Source organism: Geotrypetes seraphini, chromosome 10 (genome assembly GCF_902459505.1).
Source record: "Geotrypetes seraphini chromosome 10, aGeoSer1.1, whole genome shotgun sequence".
Taxonomy (NCBI): domain Eukaryota; kingdom Metazoa; phylum Chordata; class Amphibia; order Gymnophiona; family Dermophiidae; genus Geotrypetes; species Geotrypetes seraphini.
The window spans coordinates 138,499,733-138,520,370 of record NC_047093.1 but is presented as its reverse complement, the minus strand read 5'-3'; the positions used below and the strand labels follow the sequence as shown (position 1 = coordinate 138,520,370).

Genomic DNA, 20,638 nt, shown 5'->3' with positions numbered 1-20,638 from the left:
CTTATGAAGATCTGCTCTTCGGCTGTCTGTGCTGTATTCATGTCTTATGTGTATCAGCGTGAAATCTGCATGGGTCTCTGAGGAAGATCTGCCCTTCAGCTCTCCGTGCTGTATTCATGTTTTATGTGGATCAGTATGAAATCTGCATAGGACTCTGAAGAAGATCTGCTTATCAGCTATCTGTGCTGTACTCATGCTATATGTGTATTAGCGTGAAACCTGCATGGGTCTCTGAGGAAGATCTGCTCTTCAGCTCTCCGTGCTGTATTCATGTTTTATGTGTATTAGCGTGAAATCTGCATGGGTCTCTGAGGAAGATCTGCTCTTCAGCTCTCCGTGCTGTATTCATGTTTTATGTGTATGAGTGTGAAATCTGCATAGGTCTCTGAAGAAGATCTGCTTATCAGCTATCCGTGCTGTACTCATGCTATATGTGTATTAGCATGAAACCTGCATGGGTCTCTGAGGAAGATCTGCTCTTCAGCTCTCCGTGCTGTATTTATGTTTTATGTGTATCAGCGTGAAATCTGCATGGGTCTCTGAGGAAGATCTGCTCTTCAGCTCTCCGTGCTGTATTCATGTTTTATGTGTATGAGTGTGAAATCTGCATAGGTCTCTGAAGAAGATCTGCTTATCAGCTATCCGTGCTGTACTCATGCTATATGTGTATTAGCGTGAAACCTGCATGGGTCTCTGAGGAAGATCTGCTCTTCAGCTCTCCGTGCTGTATTCATGTTTTATGTGTATCAGCGTGAAATCTGCATGGGTCTCTGAGGAAGATCTGCTCTTCAGCTCTCCGTGCTGTATTCATGTTTTATGTGTATGAGTGTGAAATCTGCATAGGTCTCTGAAGAAGATCTGCTTATCAGCTATCCGTGCTGTACTCATGCTATATGTGTATTAGCGTGAAACCTGCATGGGTCTCTGAGGAAGATCTGCTCTTCAGCTCTCCGTGCTGTATTCATGTTTTATGTGTATCAGTTTGAAATCTGCATAGGTCTCTGAAGAAGATCTGCTTAACAGCTATCCGTGCTGTACTCATGCTGTGAAACCTGCATGGGGCTCTGATGAAGATCTGCTCTTCACTTGTTTGTGCTGTATTCATGTTTTACCTATATCAATGTGAAACCTGCTTGAGGTTCAGATGATCTGTTCTTCAGCTGTCTATGCTGTGTGCATCGTTGTTATGTATCTGTGTGATGCCTGCTTGTGATTCTGATGAAGATCCGTGTTTCAGCTGTCTGTGCTGTACTCACGCTTTATATGTATCAATGTGATGCCTGCTTGAGGCTCTGATGAAAAGGAACATAGAATTCCTTCCCCCCTTCCCATCAGTTTTATTTATATATAACAGTGGGGAAAGCAACTTCACAGCAAGTTTAGAAACTAAAAAACATTAATATCAGCTCGGAAACACAATCAAACTGAGAACTCAATAGTGGAGGAATGTTAGCTCTGTGGTTTGAACCACCTGTGTAGTAGAAAAGAGTTTGCCTTGAAGTGGACACTAGGGGGAAGCACAGTCCACAGTATAGGCACTTGGGATGAAAAGGTCACCTTTTCCCATCCAAAATTCTCCAGAGAAAACTGGACCCTGCTGCTAATTAGTCAGTTCATGTTACGGTTCTGATCTTTCTTGCGCTTTCATGTTGTAGATTCTGAGTTCCAAACATCTCGGCCATTGCTATTTATACAGGATCCCAACCTTCCTAAAAGCCAATGACCCAAACATGTTTATGTTTATTAAAAAACTTTCTATACCGCATAACAGCCTAATAAAGGATCCAAGCGGTGTACAATATATAATACATATTCATCAAGAAAGGAACTCCATTTAAAAATAGGATAGAAAAGAGTAAAAGCAAAAGTTTAAAAAAATTTTATTTCTCTAAAATACTAAGCAATCAACATCTCCATCATAATAATTCTAATAACATCCCTGTCCCCTACGGGAATAATAGATTAATGGCACCCAATGTGGGGTCAGATATCACAGGAAGAAACATGGTTTGTTCTTTAATTGCTGGGTACAAGCTTAAAGTCCCAAGCCAGTAGATGTGAGGAATGTGGGCTATAACAGTGGTATGGGATTATTTAGAAAATATTTCATGAGGAGTTTTTGCCAACAGATGCACTGTTTTTGAAAAAAATAGTTTCATACCATCTCTTTAAACTTGACAAAGGGGTGAGATTAGCCATCATTTTCAGAGCTGTTTGTGACGGCAAGCAAATTCATAAACTTTTGACTTCGTGAAACCGTCAGGACCCGGTGCCTGCACCTTTATTTGGCCAATGGGTGAATTTAGACTCCCAAAACACCCTCTGGTGACACAACAAATTCCAGCTCAAATTGATTTGATGTGTTTGGTGATTTCTCTCGAATAACAGTTACTTCATAAGGAAGAGAGTGTAAAAATCTGAAGACTGCTTTTTCCTATGGCTCACACCAATCGCATTACAGGGAAGCAATTAACAGCGATGGATAAGGCACATATTGAGTTGTAATCTGTCTTCTCCACGCAGTGACTGAATGTGCAAACATGGTGATTTCGAGAGCATGCAGAACAGACACACCTTCACTTTCCCCCTGTACCTCTATTTCTTTGCCAGCGCAAGCAGAGACTCCAACCTGCTCCTCGTGCCAGCATCTGATCTCCCTCTGATGTCACTTCCAGGTCCCGCACCTAGGAAGTGACATCAGAGGGGGAGCCGATGCGGGCAGCGAGTTGGTGATGCTGCTTGCGCCGGGGAAGTTAAAAGAGGTACGGGGTAGGGAAGGAGTGGGAGATGGAAAAGAGGGAGGGGAGAGGCGCCACCACCCCGGGTACCTCTCAGCTTCACTACGCCACTGATGGGCACCCAGAATTTCTTCCATTTTCATGTTTTGTCTTTATTGGGTTGGGACATGAATGTCGTTACGAATTTGCACATGCCCCCAGATTCTGTGTAGGTCACCCAAAGCTGGGGGGCCGGAATTTTGCACGCAGATCCATGGTCCATGTGCAACTTAATGAGGAAATGGGCACTTGACTGGTGCATAATTGACTGGTGCGCTCTGCTGTAGAACTTTCACCTAGCATTTCCTGCGCCCAACCCAAAAGGGAAGCATGCCCATGGGAGGGGCGTAGATGGGTCATGGGCGTTTCCAAACGTTAGATGTGCCAATCTGTGTCTAACTTTGGGCGCTGGACTTACACCTGCTTTTATCAGCATAAATCTGGCGCCCGAAGTTAGGTTTGGTCTGGCAGAATTCTAGAACTTGGCACCTAGCTTTTGGGAACAGTCAAGGGCAGATCCCATTTTTGGGTGGTAAGCAGGGAAAGTTAAATGTCATAAGAACATAAGAATTGCTATACTGGGACAGACCAAAGTTCCATCAAGCCCAGTATCCTGTTTCAAATAGTGGCCAACCCAGGTCCCAAGTAATAGGTAGAAACCCAAAGAGTAGCAACATTCCAGAGCTGAGATTGTGATGTCATAATGTCTCATTCCACCAATGCCTAAGAGCCAACCTCATCAGTGACGTCACAATGACTTCACTGACCTATACTTGGCACACATGAGAACATAAGAGCTGCTGTACTGGGACAGACCAAAGGTCCATCAAGGCCATTATCCTGTTTCCAACAGTGGTCAACCCAGGTCACAAGTACCTAGCTAGAGCCCAAGGAGTAAAACAGATTTGATGCTGCTTATCCTAGGAATAAGCAGTGGAATTTCTTCAGCCATCTCAAGACTTCTCTTTTAGGAAATTAGCCAATCCTTTTTTAAACCCTGCCAAGCTGATTTCACCACATTCTCCAGCAACGAATTCCAGAGTTTAATTACACATTGTGTGAGGAAATATTTCCTCTGGTTTGTTTTAAATCTACTACGAAGTAGCTTCATCGCATGCCCCCTAGTTCTAGTATTTTTGGAAAGAGTGAACAAGCGATTCAATCTACCCATTCCACTCCAGTCAGTATTTTATAGACCTCTATCATATCACCCTTGAGCCGTCTCTTCTCTAAGCTGAAGAGCCCTTAGCCGCTTCAGCCTTTCCTCATAGGGAAGTTGTCCCATCCCTTTTATCATTTTTGTTGCTCTTCTCTGTACTTTTTCTAATTCTGCTATATCAAAACAAATGCTAGGAAGTTTTTCTTTACCCAACTTGTGGAGGACACCTGGAATACACTTCCAGAGGGCGTAATAGGACAGAGTACGGTACTGGAGTTCAAGAAAGGATTGGACAATTTCCTGCTGGAAAAAGGGATAGAGGGGTATAGATAGGGAGCTACTGCGCAGGTCCTGGACCTGTTGGGCCGCCGCGTGAGCGGACTGCTGGGCACGATGGACCTGACCCAGTGGAGGCATTGCTTATGTTCTTATATGATGACCAGAACGGCACACAATATTCAAGGTGCAGCCGTACCCTAGAACGATACAAAGGCATTTTAACATTTTCATCTTTCTTTTCCATTCCTTTCCTGATAATTCCTATCATCCTATCTGCTTTGAAAGCAGCCGTCGCACACGGAGCGCACAGGATCACAGCCCGAGCACAGGGCAGGTCTCCTTTACACAGCGCATGTGAATCACACCTATGAGAACCAGCTTTGTGGGTGCCAGTGGGCGGTGATCACCCCAACCAATGAGAAAGCTGCTTTATCACAAGAGGCAATTCATAATTTCTTTGCCCCGCCTCTCAATTATCTGGAAAGTTGGCGCCCAGGATCACAGTGACCCCCCACTGCTGGTGCTTGGAAGCAAGGGGAAGTTTCTCCATCCTGTTGTCGGCCCACGATGAAATCTGACGTGTTCTCTTTCCTCATTTCCCTCGAGGTGACAGAGGTGCATGAACAACCTCAAAAATTCACACGCATACATCCTTTGCCCATTTTTACATGCTCACGAGAGGTGGGTAACATTCGATTCCCCCGTTCTGTTTGTCTTACCCCCCCCCCACCCCACTGGGCTGAATCCTTGCTTACTGCATCACCATCTACCCAAGTGGATATTTCTTTCCATTGGAAAGTCATTTCTGACTCTTCTGGTTTTCAAGTTTCATTAAAATTTGATTTAATCGCAATACCATATTTCAAAGCAATTTACAAGTATAAAAGCGGGGTAAAAGTGACATATTTTAGACTCTGACAATACAGGAACAAAAAGCAGACATGATGAACTGCAATCCTCTATAACGAAACCCTAAGCACACATGCGCATTTAGGAGGCCGTGATTCCTGCCACCGTGATGTGCGCTTCCGTGGCCGTATTCTATTTGCGGCGCGTGCAGCTGTTTGCGCTGCACGGGCGGTGGTTTCAGTGGGTTACACGGAAAAAAAAAACCCCGTTGCCCACGGAAACAAACAGGAAGCGAAGGACCAGAAATCGCGGGAAATCGAGCATCCTGGAGCAGGAGGACAGGGAGAGAGTGTGAGTGTTGGAGATAGCTCCACATAAGGTAAAAGGAAGGGATAATGGCTACTGTTGGACTGGGGGAGCAGGGAAGGGGTACTGTTGAACAGGGGGGAGGTAAAAGTTAGGGAGAAACGCTACTGCTGGACAGGGGGAGCAGGGGAGGGGTGCCGCTGGACAGGAGGGAAGTAAAAGCAATGGAGATGGGCTACTGCTGAACAGGGGGAGCAGGGAAGGGGTGCTGCTAGACAGGGGGGAGGTAAAAATAAGGGAAAAGGCCTACTACTAGACAGTGGGAGCAGAGAAGGGGGGGTGTTGCTGGACAGGGGGGATTATGTAATGGGCTAAAAAACTAGTATAAAAAAGAAAACACTAGGATAAGGAATTGTTACCCACTAATTTTCTTTTATAGGGATAATAGCTCTCTAAAGAAAGTTAAGTACAGAGGAATCCGATAAGCTCAATTTTAGGATTCAAAAGCGTCTTTGCAGAGGCAGCTTTTTAAAAGTCCTTTGAACCTGTTAAGCGATTTTTCTTTCCTAATATATATCGTCAACAAGTTCCATGTTTGTGGTGCCGTAACCGAGAAGATTGTGACCCTCCAAGTATGTTCTTTGGCACCCAAAGGGCCCTGACTCGGAGTGTAGGGCCACCGAGACAAGGAACGCTCTTTTAACATAACATAAGTTCTTATATACTGCAACTACCTTGCGGTTCTGGGCGGTATACAAATCAAGAAATACTAACAGTATAGCAGATCATAAAGATTTAGACGAGGTATTTACCAAAGAGATATGTTTTCAACATATTTCTGAAAGGCTGAATAGGAAGTGAAAAAGGATATGGAACTTGTTTTTTCCCCTAAAGCTGCTCGATATGCCAACATTTTACAAAAAAAAAATAATTTGTAAACACTTCCCTTTACTGATGGAGAATCAAAAGAAGCGTACTAAGAGAGGAGGGAGATGGAAAAGCTGATTTGAGACTATGATGAAGCTGAATCCAGAGAAAGTATTGAGATTGAGGAATGTGGAATTTGACCATAAGATCGGAAAAAGAGAGCCATTGGTCATTCTGGAGGAGATGATGAATATACCAAATCCCCTGTTGTTGCCATCTCTTCCACACCATCATCTCCTTATTCATCGTGATACCAGGGTTGTGTTTCTTTCCTATTCTACCATGAAAGGTCAGACATCCAAGTGGTACAAATATATCCAATCTCACACCACTACACCTCCACATGATACCATAGCTAAATGGGATACTTCATTACTTACATCATTCTCTGAACAATCGTGGCTTCTCATGTGGCCTAAATTACTGAAGTCTCTTCGTTCAGCCTCCCACGTACAAACAGCTATATTCTTATATCACAGGGCCTTTTGGACTCCAGCTAAATCAGCCAAAATAAATCGGTCATATGATGGATGTTGCTGGACTTGCAGGTCCCCTGATGGCTCCTTACTTCATATGCTCTACTTATGCAAACATGTCTCATCTTTCTGGTCAAATGTCTGGTCTACAATTGCCCGTATCTTACATATCACTGATACTTTCTCCTTTGATTTACTATTTCATGGCTCTTCGATACTTTCTTCCCCTCTTCCCATCACTCACGAACGCTTGTTAATTATTCTTTTATTCACTGCTCTCTCCACTATCCTCCACAATTGGAAGGATACCACTAAATTACACGTCACTCAATGGTGGAACTCTATATGTCTCCTGGTGAAATATGAATGTCATTTTGCTGAATGCAATAATTCCATGTCCACTTATGCAAAAATTTGGTCTCCCGTACTTGAGTATTGTAAAGCAGATCCTTGACGTCTATGTTTATATATCAATATGTTCTGTATCTTACCTTACCCTTTATCATCTGATTTCAGGCATTTCTCCGGCTGTCACATATCTCATGCTGTATATACCATTTTCTTTGACTTTACATTCTATGTTTGGATCAGCTTGACTGATTACTCTGACTCATTATTAGAACTTATCACCTATTGGGTGTACACCCTTTTCTTGAACTAATGTATTCTCATCTTTTTCCTTTGTATGCATTTATTCATTTGTGATTACTCTTTCACTGTGGATGCACTTCACATTTGTTAATGCTATTGTTATTCTGTGTTCCTTGTTAGAACACCTATATTGTTGGCTTTGTATTTCTTCTCCTATATAAAATCAATAAAACTCTTTGAACTAAAAAAAAAAAAAAAGAAGCGTACTATCCGTAGATGTTTTCTGTTTACAAATTTGAAATGATAAAAAGAAAATAACTTGGCGGTAATCCGTTCAAAACTTTAAAACATAGGCAACCAAATTTGAAAATGACTCTAGCCTCCACAGTCATCCAGTGTAATCTATGATAGTATTGCGATATATGATCAAATTGTTTCAGTCCAAAAATCAACCATACCGCAGTATTTTGAATGGTCTGCAACCTTTTTATGTTTTGGTTAGAGATCGAAAGATAAAGAATATTACAATAATCTAATGAACTCAAGATGCGAGACTGTACCAACCATCTAAATGAAACAAAATCAAAATATGATTTTATCGTTCTCAATTTCCATTAAAAAAAAAACAGGATTGTTTAACAAGAGTAGTAATGTGAAAATCAAAAGATAGTTTGCGATCAAGGTAAACTTCCAAAATTTTTATAGTCGGCATGATGGAATAAGTATTACTGTTCAAATTTAAAGAGTCCTCCCCGATCGCATCAGATGGGGATGCCCCCCAAAATTTTGTCTTTATCAGGATTGAGTTTGAGCCTAAAGTCTTTTGCAGAGAAATCTGGGGAAGAGAAGTAGTTAACAGCATTTCGGCCTAGCGTGGGCGTTTGTTTTTCCCCAACCAGGCCGATGTTGTTGGGAACCGTCTCTGCTAAAGTCTCCTGCCTTCGGCTCCTGTACTCGGGACAGCTGCAGGGCCCGAGATCATTTCTGGCTGCTGGAGAGAAAACAAGTTCTCTTGTTTCCAAGGCAATGTAGGTTGACTGCATTAGTGAAGATTAAAGCGACGGTCTCTGGGGCCTAGTCACGGATGACTCAGTAGGCCAAGAAAAGGGAAGCCAGGGTGGATAATCTATCATACAGATTTGTGGCACTCGAGCAGATGGCATTTCAAACCCCACTTGGCAACTGCCAACTCAACTGTGTGGCTTATTCCCCGTTCTTTGCATCACAGCATAGGACGACAGTGCCAGCAGCCACCCCAGGCTTAGTATGTTTCTGTCTATTTGGGATCTTAATATACAGCTTGGACTGAGGAACATATTACAGCGGTGTATATACTACAATAATAGCAGAAATGGAACTACAAAATAAATCCAGTCTGCATGCCAAAAGCCAATGTATAAGAATATGTCTTCGATAAAATTTTGAAAACCAGATTCTGAACACATCTAGGGGGGAAAGTCATTCCATAGGCATGGAGCTGAAAAAAAAAAAGCAGAACACTGGGTAGACTTATAGTGAGTTTGTTTAGGAGTAGGTAATCTATGTGAGTCAAGAGACAAAAGCGTACAATGTGGGGTGCAGGGGATATATGACTACTTTGAACAAGTACAAGTTGTCAGCTTGGGAAACGCTTTTTACTTATGCGGATGATATCTTTATACAGATTGAGATTGACTCAAATATTACTAATTTAACTTTTAAAATAAATAACTGTATTTCCAAAGTCTGTCCAGATGAAGTTAAATGCAGCCAAAACTAAACTTTTGTGGTTAGGCCCAAAACTGAACTATCTCCCTCCCACTGTACTTCTGGACTCTGGAGCCTCCCTACAAATTGAGTTCTCCTCCAAGATTTTGGGAATACTTTTTGACTCCTCCCTTACCTTTAAGGATCAAATAAACTCTCTGATTAAAAAGATTTTTTAAAATTTACGAATGCTGAGGAAGGTTAGATCTCTTTTTCATCAAAGTCATTTTTCTGTCCTGGTTCAATCAATTATACTTTCTCGGCTAGATTACTTCAATGCTATCTATCTTGGCATCATAAAGATCTGTCTCCAATGACTACAATTGATTCAGAATACCGCTGCAAAGTTGATTTATGGAAAGAGCAAATTTGACCATGTGACTCCTTTGCTTTTGAGCCTTCATTGGCTCCCGGTTTATCTCAGAATTCAGTTTAAATGTATATGTATTACAGTGGTACCTCGGTTTACGAGTGCACCGGTTTGCAAGTGTTTTGCAAGACGAGCAAAACATTTGCAAAATCGGTGCCTCGGAAACCGAGCATGGCTCGATTTACGAGCACCCCCCCTCCGCAATCCGGCACCCCCTCCTGCGATCCGGCACCCCCCCCCCCCGCCACGATCCGACCCCCCCCCCCGACACGATTGGGCACCCACCCGCCACGATCTGACCTCCCTGACACGATTGGGCACCCCCCCGCCGCTTCTTACCCTCATCTGGGCTCTTGAAGATCTGCTACTCGTCTGCTGGGCCTTGAGCATCTGAGCATGCTCAAGGCCTGAGTTCACATTCTGAACGTGAACGTGAACTCGCAGGCCTTGAGCATGCTCAGATGCTCAAGGCCCAGCAGACGAGTAGCAGATCTTCAAGAGCCCAGATGAGGGTAAGAAGCGGCGGGGGGGGTGCCCAATTGTGTCGGGGGGAATGTCGGATCGTGTCGGGGGGGGTGCCAAATCGTGTCGGGGGGGTCGGATCGTGGCAGGGGGGTGCCCAATCGTATGGGGGGGGTCGGATCGTGGCGGGGGGTGCCGGTTCGAGGCAGGGGGGGTACCGGATCGCAGGGGGGGCCTTCGAGGGGAGCAATGCCGGTTCTCGGCGGGGGGGGGGGGAGGGGAACGCATCAAAGCGAGTTTCATTATTTCCTATGGGGAAACTCGCTTTGATAAACGAGCATTTTGGATTACGAGCATGCTCCTGGAACGGATTATGCTCGTAATCCAAGGTACCACTGTATTTTTAAAATTTTACATGGTATTTTTATTCCTCTTGTTCCTCTTTTATGGAACGTTTATAGTTTTTCATTGTGAGAGGTACTCAATGATTTAAACTTTCTCTCCCTTCTAAGAAAGGAATTAAGGGAGTCAAGAATTTCAGCCTTTCTTTGGCTTTAAAATTTTCCCAATTATGGAATGAACTTCCTGTAATTTTGAGATGTCCCAGTTCCTTCCGATCTTTTCATAAATCTTTGAAAACGTTTCTATTTGCAAAACACTTTGAAAATTAATCTCCATGTATTTTAGCATTTTTATTAATTTATTGTTAACCGTGTCGAGCTTCCTATGGTTGAAGACCCGGTATACGAGGCTAAGTTTTAATTTAGTGTAGTTTAGTTAGTGAAGAAAAATAGGATGGAAGACCAAAGTAGTGAGCCCTGAGCGCCAAACAGAGAATCTTTGAAAGAGACACGGAAGGAAACTGTTAATCGATGTAATTTTAACAATAGTGGCTATTGGTATCAGGGATGAGGTGTTGAACTGGTTTCGTGGCTTCCTTACGTCCCATACTTATCAGGTACGTTTCAATTATGATCTCTGCGATAACTGGAGCAATCCATCTGGTGTGCCACAAGGGTCACCGCTATCCCCACTGCTTTTCAATGTCTACATGTCCTCACAGGGTGCGCAATTAACCCAGCTGGGGATAAAATTATTCAGTTACGCAGCCGACTTTACGATTATCATCCCAGATCTTTGTGATGCCAAGATAGATAGCATTGCAGTAATCTAGCCGAGAAAGTATAATTGACTGAACCAGGACAGAAAAATGACGTTGATGAAAAAGAGATCTAAACTTCCTCAGCATTCATAAATTTTAAAAAATCTTTTTAACCAGAGAGTTTATTTGATCCTTAAAGGTAAGGGAGGAGTCAAAAAGTATTCCCAAAATCTTGGAGGAGAACTCAATTTGTAGGGAGGCTCCAGAGTCCAGAAGTATTCCCAAAATCTTGGAGGAGAACTCAATTTGTAGGGAGGCTCCTGAATCCAGAAGTACAGTGGAAGGAAGATAATCCAGTTGTGGGCCTAACCACAAAAGTTTAGTTTTGGCTGCATTTAACTTCATCTGGACAGACATTGGAAATACAGTGATTTATTTTAAAAGTTAAATTAGTAATATTTGAGTCAATCTCGATCAAAATAAAAATGTCATCCGCATAGGTAGAAAGCATTTCCCAAGCTGACAACTTATAAGTGTTCAAAGTTGTCATGTAGAGATTGAACAAGATTGAGGAAAGTGGAGAACCTGGACCGTTCTTCTTCTGTTGTCTTTAAAGAATCTATATCTAATTCCACTTCAACCACTTTCGGTGTTCCCCAAGGGTCTATTCTCTCTCCATTACTATTTAATATCTTTCTGGCACCACTCCTTACATTGTGTCAATCTATAGGTTTTCAAGTTTTCGGATACGCAGATGATATTCAGCTTTTACATCCTGTAGATACTGATAATATATCAGAAATACATGAGATCAGTAAGAAACTCGATCAAATTCAACATTGGTTAAACACTAATAAACTGGCCCTTAATATAAAAAAAACAAATTTGATGATCTTTCCATGGAAGGAAAATCCCACACTTATCACCCCTATTACTATAAGAAATATTCCTTTACAGATAGTTAATAAAACGAAAATATTAGGAGTAATTGTTGATTCTAAATTAAACTTTCATGACCATATAAGTCATATTGTTAAAACTTCATTCTATAGATTACGACAAATTAGATCCATCTCAAAATTTCTGAATGCACAATCTTTAAACATTCTTATCCACTCATTAGTCATATCAAAAATAGATTATTGTAATTCTCTTTTTAGAGGTATTGCATTAAATGAAATTAAACGTTTACAAATTATACAGAATGTCTCTATAAAACTTATTACTAAATCTAAAAAATTTGATCATGTCACTCCCCTACTAGAAAAGGCACATTGGCTCCCTGTCATCCATAGAATAACCTATAAAATCTGTTTACTTACATTTAAAACACTACTATATAAGACACCTGCTTTTATTCATAAACTTTTAATACCTTACCATCCAACTAGAACATTAAGATCTATTGATCAAAATTTATTAACAATACCTTCATTGAAATTGATTAATACTAGACGTCAATTTATATTTTCCGTAACAGCCCCTCAAACCTGGAATGCTCTTCCAATTTTTATACGGAACGATCAAGATTTGGTAAAATTTAAATCACTATTAAAAACATTTCTTTTTAATGACGCTTTTAACTCCTGAATTTTTATTTATTGTTTCTCCTAATGTGTTTTCCTATGTTTACTCTTTTATATAACGAATGTATTTCATTACCCTATTTTTACCCAATGTTGTATAATAAGTTTTAACCTTTTTAAGCATTGTGATTCCCAACAGTTTGTTTTGCTTGTTTGTTTGTTTGTTCTCTTTTAATTAAATTTGATTTGTATATCGCTTTGAATTAGAGAAAGCGATTAATCAAGAATAAATAATAAACTTGAAACTTGAAACTTGAAACTTGAGAACCCCGCAAGGAGGCTGCCAGGACTTAGAAATATTACCACCAATATTAAAACCAGACAAGAACAACCTGATTAAGATTTCTAAAAGTAATTGGACCAAAATATCATGATGCACTACATCATCAAACACCATGGACAAATCAAACTGAAGCAAAATTGAACATTTATTTTGTAGTCGTAATTGTTGAATTTTAGAAAGAAGAGAAATCAATAATCTGAACAGGATCAGGCCACTCTGGGTTTCAAATACTTCACAGGGTACAGATGATGGTGGGGATAGAGGGGAGGCGTTATGCCTTGGGCAGTCTGGCATGTAAAGTATTTTTTTCAATTGTATGGTATAGAGGGACCCAGGACTGCTCTGGGGGAACAGTTGCCTGAAAAATACATTACAATCTGATATGGAGTGGGTGGGCAGAGAGTGTGAGTGAGCAAGGTAGGGGATACAGTCATCTTCTGCCCCTAACCCCTACTTCTATGATGGCCGCTCTAAATGGAAAGGAAAAATAATGTCTGTTTCCCTGGGAATAGGGATACTAGATTTCCTCATTAAAAAAAATGAGGACATGTGGCCCCACCCCGTTCAGCCCCCAGCCCCGCCCTCACGTGAACCCCGTGTCTTCTTCCCTGAACTTGGGGCCTTGTCTGGAGAGCCTCCGAGCCTGCGTGGACGTGATGATGTTGCACGCATGCGCACATGCTGGTAACATCGCCGTGTCGCATCCACGCATGCTCTGAGACCCTCCAGATGCGGCCCCGAGCTTGAGGCTTTCCAAACCTGGACATCTGATAACCCTACTTGGGTACAGGGTGACGAGTTGACTGTCACTTAGGCTGGCCCTTCATTTTACACCCATCACCGGCACGGAGTTCTGATTACCTCTCCCTCCTTCCAAGAGAAGCAAAGGGGAACTTCAAATCCATACATGCAATGCAGATGGGGAGGCACAACAGCTGGACTGAGGCATCTTCTGAAAAAGGAGTTTTCTGTAGCCCAGAGTTAAGTAGTAGGAGGAGAGGAGGGTGGGAAGGTCTTCAGACAGGTGCAGAAATGAGTCAGGACACTTTATAGGCAACATCCCTGAACTATGGCATAATTCCAGAATATTCTCAAGCCTTCCACCTACTCTCCTCCCCCCTCCTCCTCCCCCCCCCCCCCCCCCCCCCCCGGCACTGGATAACTCAGGTTGACATCCGAACACTCTGAAATCTATATAAGTGACCTCAGCCCGATCAGACTCTAAGCTGGATTCCTCTGCTACCATTAGGTCAATCAACAGCATCTCTCATATAAAAATATATATAATTATCTACGAGACGTATCATGTGGTTGTATCAGAGTTTTATTCAAGGCCATCTTGCTCCAGAGTGAAGTAATAAAGCACACACACTAAGGAAAAAGAACCATAAATTCAGTTAAATTCATTTTTCAGTCCATAACAACCAAGCTCTGTCTTTTATGCAAAGAAACAACCAGTCCAGGGAAAACACAAAGGAAATTTTGTACAGGAGTTCCTAAGGTGAGTGATCTTCAAAGGGTGATGGCTGGATTAGACTCATTGATACCCGGCAGCCATTTTGTATTCCAGAAAGGAAGAACTCGGCTCTTGTCTTTCTTTGGTTGTTCTTGAGGTTGCTTTGGTTTCAAGTAAATAATCAATTACCAAAACAGGCAGATTTTAAACAGTTTTTATTGCTTTAATGCATGTGTTTCAAATTTCTCCGTCTTAGGTTTCCAGTATGTTAAGGAGTTCTCTGCACAAATTTAAGATGGCTGCCCTAGTTGAGTTTGCCAATCAACACCAGAGTTTTCCTAAACTTGTCTAAAAATGTCCTGGTTTTTAAAAATCTGTTTAACTTTGTTTCTAATGCATTTTAGGAGATTTAGAACAGATGTTTATTTGAATAAAATGTATTACAACTCAGAAAATGGCGTGAAAAGATTAACAAAGCAACCTTAGGCCTGAATGGCCTATGTTAGTGCAGTATGTCCACTGAGTGATCTGAGTTGTCTCTGATGGAAGCTACAATATGAAGACACCATAATTCATGATCTTATAAGCATCACAGTATAATAATATCATCCATACCCATATTTCCAAGTTTAATTCACAGGACTGTAATGCCTCTGTCCCACAAGACTTACAATCTAAGTATGACACAGCAGTGAGGTAACACAAGGAGTGATGCAAAGCTTGGACTTCTTCACCTTCCCCACCATGTAAATGCCCCATAAATGCCAGCATGGTGAAAGAAGGCACCAATTCTCCCTATGGCAGTTATATTTTAGGAGTTAGGCCCAGGGAGATAACAGACTTCCTCAAAGTCACCATCAGTGGCAGAGTAAGAATGGTCTTCATGGAATCCTAGACTGGAGACTGGAATTATTTTCTGAGTTTCACCTTGGTTGACAGCGTTGATTATGATTGAAGAAACAAAAAATAAAAACAACAAACCCACTATAAGCAAAACCAGCCATAACAATCATTAAAAGCAATTTCCCCCAGGTATTAAAAAGACAGGGAAAAATAGTCAAAATATTGAAAAGCAGAACGTTTTGTTTTTCAAAAATAAGGGGGAAAAAGGACAACCCAAGCACCAGAGAACAGAACAAGAAACTGAAACATGGAAGGAAAGAGTTCTGTGGAAAAAAAGATGAGAAAGACTCAAAAAAAGAAAAAAAACAAAAAAAAACCCCACCTGGAAAACAAACTCAGAAAACAAATCAAAAGAAAACTGTAAACAATAAAAATACTCCAAAACTTCTTAGTATAAATCCCAAATGCCCTTTGAACTACAAAAACCAGTCACAGCAAAAGAAATCATGTGAAAAACACATGAGCAACAATCAGCAGAGCTTGAATGAGGCACAACGTGGCAAGATTTGAGAAATTGAAACAAAAAAATAATCTAACCAGTCTGCAGTGAACAATCAGATGAAGAATGACAAAAGGGGAAAAAAAAACCCTGTAGAGACAATGTACAGAGTGCCAGGCTGCTTTATTAAAAATAATAAAATGTAGTAATCTCAATAGTGGTTCTCATATGTGAAAAACTGGATCCGACACGGGCTGTGTTTCGAAGAAACACTCCTTCCTCAGGGGTCCAGATGAGATAAAATCACAATTATGGAGAACCGTAGGTATCGAGAAGTGAGTCCAACAAGTCGGATTGTGTCCTGCTGCTGTATCTGGACCCCTGAGGAAGGAGTGTTTTCCCGAAACATGGCTCGTGTCGGGTCCTGTTTTTCACATATGAGAACCACTGTTGAGATTACTACATTTTATTATTTTTAATAAAGCAGCCTGGCACTTTGTATATCGTCTCTGCAGGTTTTTTTTCCTTTTCAGATTTGAGAAATTAGAATTAAAGCAACAGTACCTGGAACCTTTTTTTTGTACGTAAGCGAACATCTAAAGGCAAATTAAACTAAAGCTAGAAATAACATTACTTTTCTGTTTCTCCATGTAGGCATCACAGTGAATCACAGACAGCATGAATACAGCACAGACAGCTGAAGAGCAGATCTTCATCAGAAAAGATGAGAGGAAGGGGGGGGGGGAGAAGAGGAGAGAGAGAAGAGAGGTAGAGGAGGAAAATCATTGAGAGGAAGGATAGGGGGAGAGGTGGGAGGGGAAGGGAAGGACTGGGGGAAGGATTTAATCTAATCTAATAAGGTTTTCTTGATTGCACTTATTCCATACAGGTTCAAGGCGATTTACAAGATAGTCTTGTGAAAAGAACTATAACTCTAAGGAATGATGGCCAAAGGCTCTGCCTATGAGCCCTTTTCGTCACAAGCACCACCACGGAGGAAACTAGTCCATACAATTCCGCACATGAGCTATCTACAAACCAGGTCATATAAATACAATGTATGGATTCCCAATGCCCAATCATTTGTCAAATTTCACTTCCTTTCAACCCGGACAAGGAGAGCAACATGAACTGGCCCACCGGGCACCATTGAGAAGGACATAATGGAGACTTCTTAATGTCTATAGTATACAAGAGTCCCACTGAGAATCCATGGTACTTAAATTGTGGACAATGAAATTATATTTCTAAATTCTCAACTGTCTTTGTACAAGTTAGGTCCAGGACAGCCAATTAATATACTTTCTGAGTCTATAAATACCCTAAGAACTTGTGTGTTAAGCATAGCATTTATCAACTCTTGGGTATCATCAAGAAGGTTTCCACTAGGACTGCCATGACAACCTGGAAAGGTCGATCCAGGCTTAGTTGTGATGCTGTTGTATCTATGGACTTGCAGTTCTAATATCTCTAGGAAACTACTTACCCAGAAATGCAACAGGGCACAGCCAGATGTGGATAAGCCTCTTAGGATTAACTTGAGTCATGTGGCAACAGCCTCCATGTGACGACGATTCAACTAGAGCAGACTGGTGACAATGCTTTGGAAGGAGACCTTCTAGGGGTTGACTATAGACATCTAAAGGATGCATAAATGTTAAGTATGAGCATGGAAGTTGAAACATTCACCCTAAGTCTCCATGGATGTTCATTAGGTTTTGCCTGAAAACCAATGGCTTTGGATAACTGGAGATGGCTATCAAAGTGACATTACAAGTTTTTGAGTCAACTTGTTCTACTGGCCTCTAATGGCTACATTCAGTGTCTCCATCTTGCACATGCAATAACTATTCATAGACGTTAAGATGTATTGCTGGTGCATCTTCAGGCTAGTTATGCATTTGCCTCTCATCATCTACTTTTTCACTAGAGCCACACATCTCATCAAACAATTTCTCGTGAAGCTCCAAGCAAAACAAGATAGATATACTTGGCAGATAAAGGAAACCTTAGTCACTAAAACTCCTCGACCAGAAATCCTAGATCTTCTTCCTCTTCATGAGGGAGGGAAATGTCATCTGTGTCATCCATGAGCTCCTCAAGGCTAAGCGTACTTCCTGCCCACCTCTCTTCAGGCACGAAACTGCTGAAGGAACTGGGACATCTGGAAGAGTATTCACTGGATGGGAGCTTTGAACAGAGTCTCTTGTCTTCTATCCACTTCTCCTCTGATACCATACTGGTGGGAGATCCTGGGCATGCTGAAGAGCATGTGTCATATAATGCCATAGAAGAGGAACTCTTGTCTTCCGACCACTTCTCCTCTTCCACCAAGCCATCCAAAGAGCTGGAACATCTCGAGGAGCCTTTCTTGGACAGAACACTTGAAGGAGAATTTTGGTTCTCAGCCACTGAGTCAGCAGATGAGCTATGACACCCTGAGGAAGATTCACTGATTGGTGTTATGGAGCAGGCCTCCTTGAACACCCTACATTCAATGCTGGCATTAACTTTAAGGAAACTTATGTTGTCCTCCGTCTCTAGGCATGGATCATTGTCCAAGATTTCTATCATCTTGCTCTGAGTGCTGACTCTCCATGGGATCTCTAAGTACTTCAGAACTTCAATGGCTGGGCTCCTTTTGTCAGGATTAAGAGCCAGAAGTTTCTGGAACATTTCCAGGGCTTCCTCAGTGAAAGCTTTCCACAGGGAAGGGATGAATAAATCATCCTGATCATTTTGCCAGCTGGAAAACTCTTGGTACTGATTGTCTGAGTCCAGAGCTAAATCCCAGGGAAAATAACCCGTGGATAGGCAGAAGAGAAGCACGCCAAATGCCCAGACATCTAAACTAGGATCAAGGTCAAGCGTGTCACCCATCTCTAAGCTGCAAAGCTCAGGGGACGTGTAGGGAAGATTTCCTGACATGGGACAGATGGGGAAGCCCTGCAGGCGAGTGAGGCCAAAGTCTGCAAGCTTTATAAGACGGCAGTCCTTGTCAAAGAGAAGGATGTTGTCCAACTTGATATCTCGATGAACCAGTGCTTTGCTGTGCATGAAATCCAGGGCATCGGCCAGCTGCCGGGTGCAACGCTTCACCACCAACTCAGGAAGTCCCACCTAAAGAGAGAGACTTCACTCAGTTGATATTCAGAGCATGTGTACATCCCAAGGGCGTTAGCAGAAAGCAGATAGGAAGCAGGGTGAATGGATCAAGAAAGAGAAGGGTTAACAGGGAAGGCCACTGTCTACCACACAGTCTAGCAGACACCAGTCCTCTTCAACACTTTTTGTGAGGTGACTTTCCTTCTGTAAAAGGATGTGTGTATAAACGTTTCTTTAGTAAGATCTTAGCATATCAGGCAGCATTACGGGATAAACAGGTTAGTACGTATCTTTTTATCTATACTTCTTATCTGGCATTTAGAAAATCTATGATCTATTTGGGAAATATTTAGATTAATTAACTGTGCTCACATCGTGTACGCTTGTATTTTAATTTTTGTTAACCGCACAGAACCGAAGTTTTGTTATGTTATGTTAGACCTTGAGGTATTAATGGATTAATATGAGCACACGTGTGTAGGCCTCGATTCCTGCCGAAATACCCAAAGTAAAATGAAATATATAGCAAGCTGGAAGGTTACTTTTCTCCTCTTTAACTCTTGTTCCAGTAACACATGGATGAGTGTTAGCCCTCCCAGACTCATTTTCTGGAAAGTTCTTGCCCAAGAAGAGAACTGGAGGGGGGGTCCTCTTCTCCCTAAGCGTGGACAAAGAATTCACAGACATCTCACAGCTCTGCCGACCCTGCTACCTAACCGTATAATGTTGCAGGGCATCACACGCCTCCCAGCATGGGTCCTGCTTAAAGCCTATTCACACAGCGGCACTGCAGATTCCTAATGTGAAAATGACATTCTCACAAAGGGTGAGGAGGTCCAGGGGAGGGTTAGTGCTGGGCACTGATCTGCGCAGAAGAGAAACAGTAGCAAAACACTTGAAGCTCGGGTCTGGAAGGTGTTGGCCCACAGACATGGAATGGGAAAGAGGCCTCTCTGAATCAGACCCCAAATATCGACTTAGCAGCTGTTCTAATTAATTTTAGTGCTGGTGAAAGCCAGGGCTGGAAGCTGAGAACTGAGCACCTCTGTTGATCCAGAGAACTGATAAAGCATGGGGGGCAAAAGCGCAAGCTTCCTCCCCCCCTCCCCACACCCCCCAAACACACACACACTGCCCCATCCCACACATACTCCTGGTTCCAGAATAGAGAAGAGATCGCCCGCCAGGGCCAACTGCTGCACGAAGACGAAGTGTTTCTTGGTTTCGAAGGCGATGCCAAAGGTGCCAATGATGTGGGGGTGGGAGGCCAGGCAGATCGAGACACAGTACTCGAGCAGGAAGGACCCCCGTCGTGTCTTCTTCTTCTGCATCAACTTCAGCGCCATAGGCTTGCCTGGGATTGGACGGAAGGGGCTTTATGAGTAATAATCACCGGCCTCTGGATCTGTACTAGACAATGACATGGGGACAAATTTTTTCCCGTCCTAGCGAGTTCTTTTCCCGTCCCTGCCCCATTCCTGCAAGCTCCGTCCTCATCTGCACGAGCCTCAAACACTTTAAAATCATAAGAGTTCGAGGCTTGTGCGGTTAAAGCAGAACTTACAGGAATGGGGCAGGGACAGGGAGAGCGCCAATACTCGCGGGGAGGGGGCAGGGAAATTGAGTTCCCGTGGGGACAGGGACAATTTTGTCCCCATGTCATTCTCTAGTCTGTACATCCACCTCACTTTCGCTCGGCAACTGGATAGTGTTCTATAAACATTATAATACGAAGGCTGTTGTCATGGGAGTAGGGAGGCATGAGCAGGTCTTGGTGGTGGACCCTGGACCCACCTGTTCCCTGTCTTATAGAACTTAAGAA

General features: G+C 42.4%; 1 protein-coding gene across 4 annotated transcripts in view; it reads right to left on the bottom strand.

Annotated features, from left to right (window-relative positions):
* Window positions 1–14,219: 14,219 nt before the first annotated feature.
* Window positions 14,220–20,638, bottom strand: part of LOC117367456 (serine/threonine-protein kinase SBK1-like) — a 36,893-nt gene continuing 30,474 nt past the window's right edge. For 2 of the 4 annotated variants that reach the window (XM_033960002.1, XM_033960003.1), the window contains 2 exons: window positions 19,968–20,170; window positions 16,198–18,831 (listed from right to left, as the gene is read on the bottom strand). In XM_033960002.1, the coding sequence (XP_033815893.1) occupies window positions 17,728–18,831; window positions 19,968–20,170 (1,307 nt within the window). In that variant the 3' untranslated portion in view covers window positions 16,198–17,727. Of the gene's footprint in view, window positions 15,297–16,197; window positions 18,832–19,967; window positions 20,171–20,638 lie in introns of those variants that run through there. The other 2 variants (XR_004540768.1, XM_033960004.1) reach the window with 2 other exon arrangements.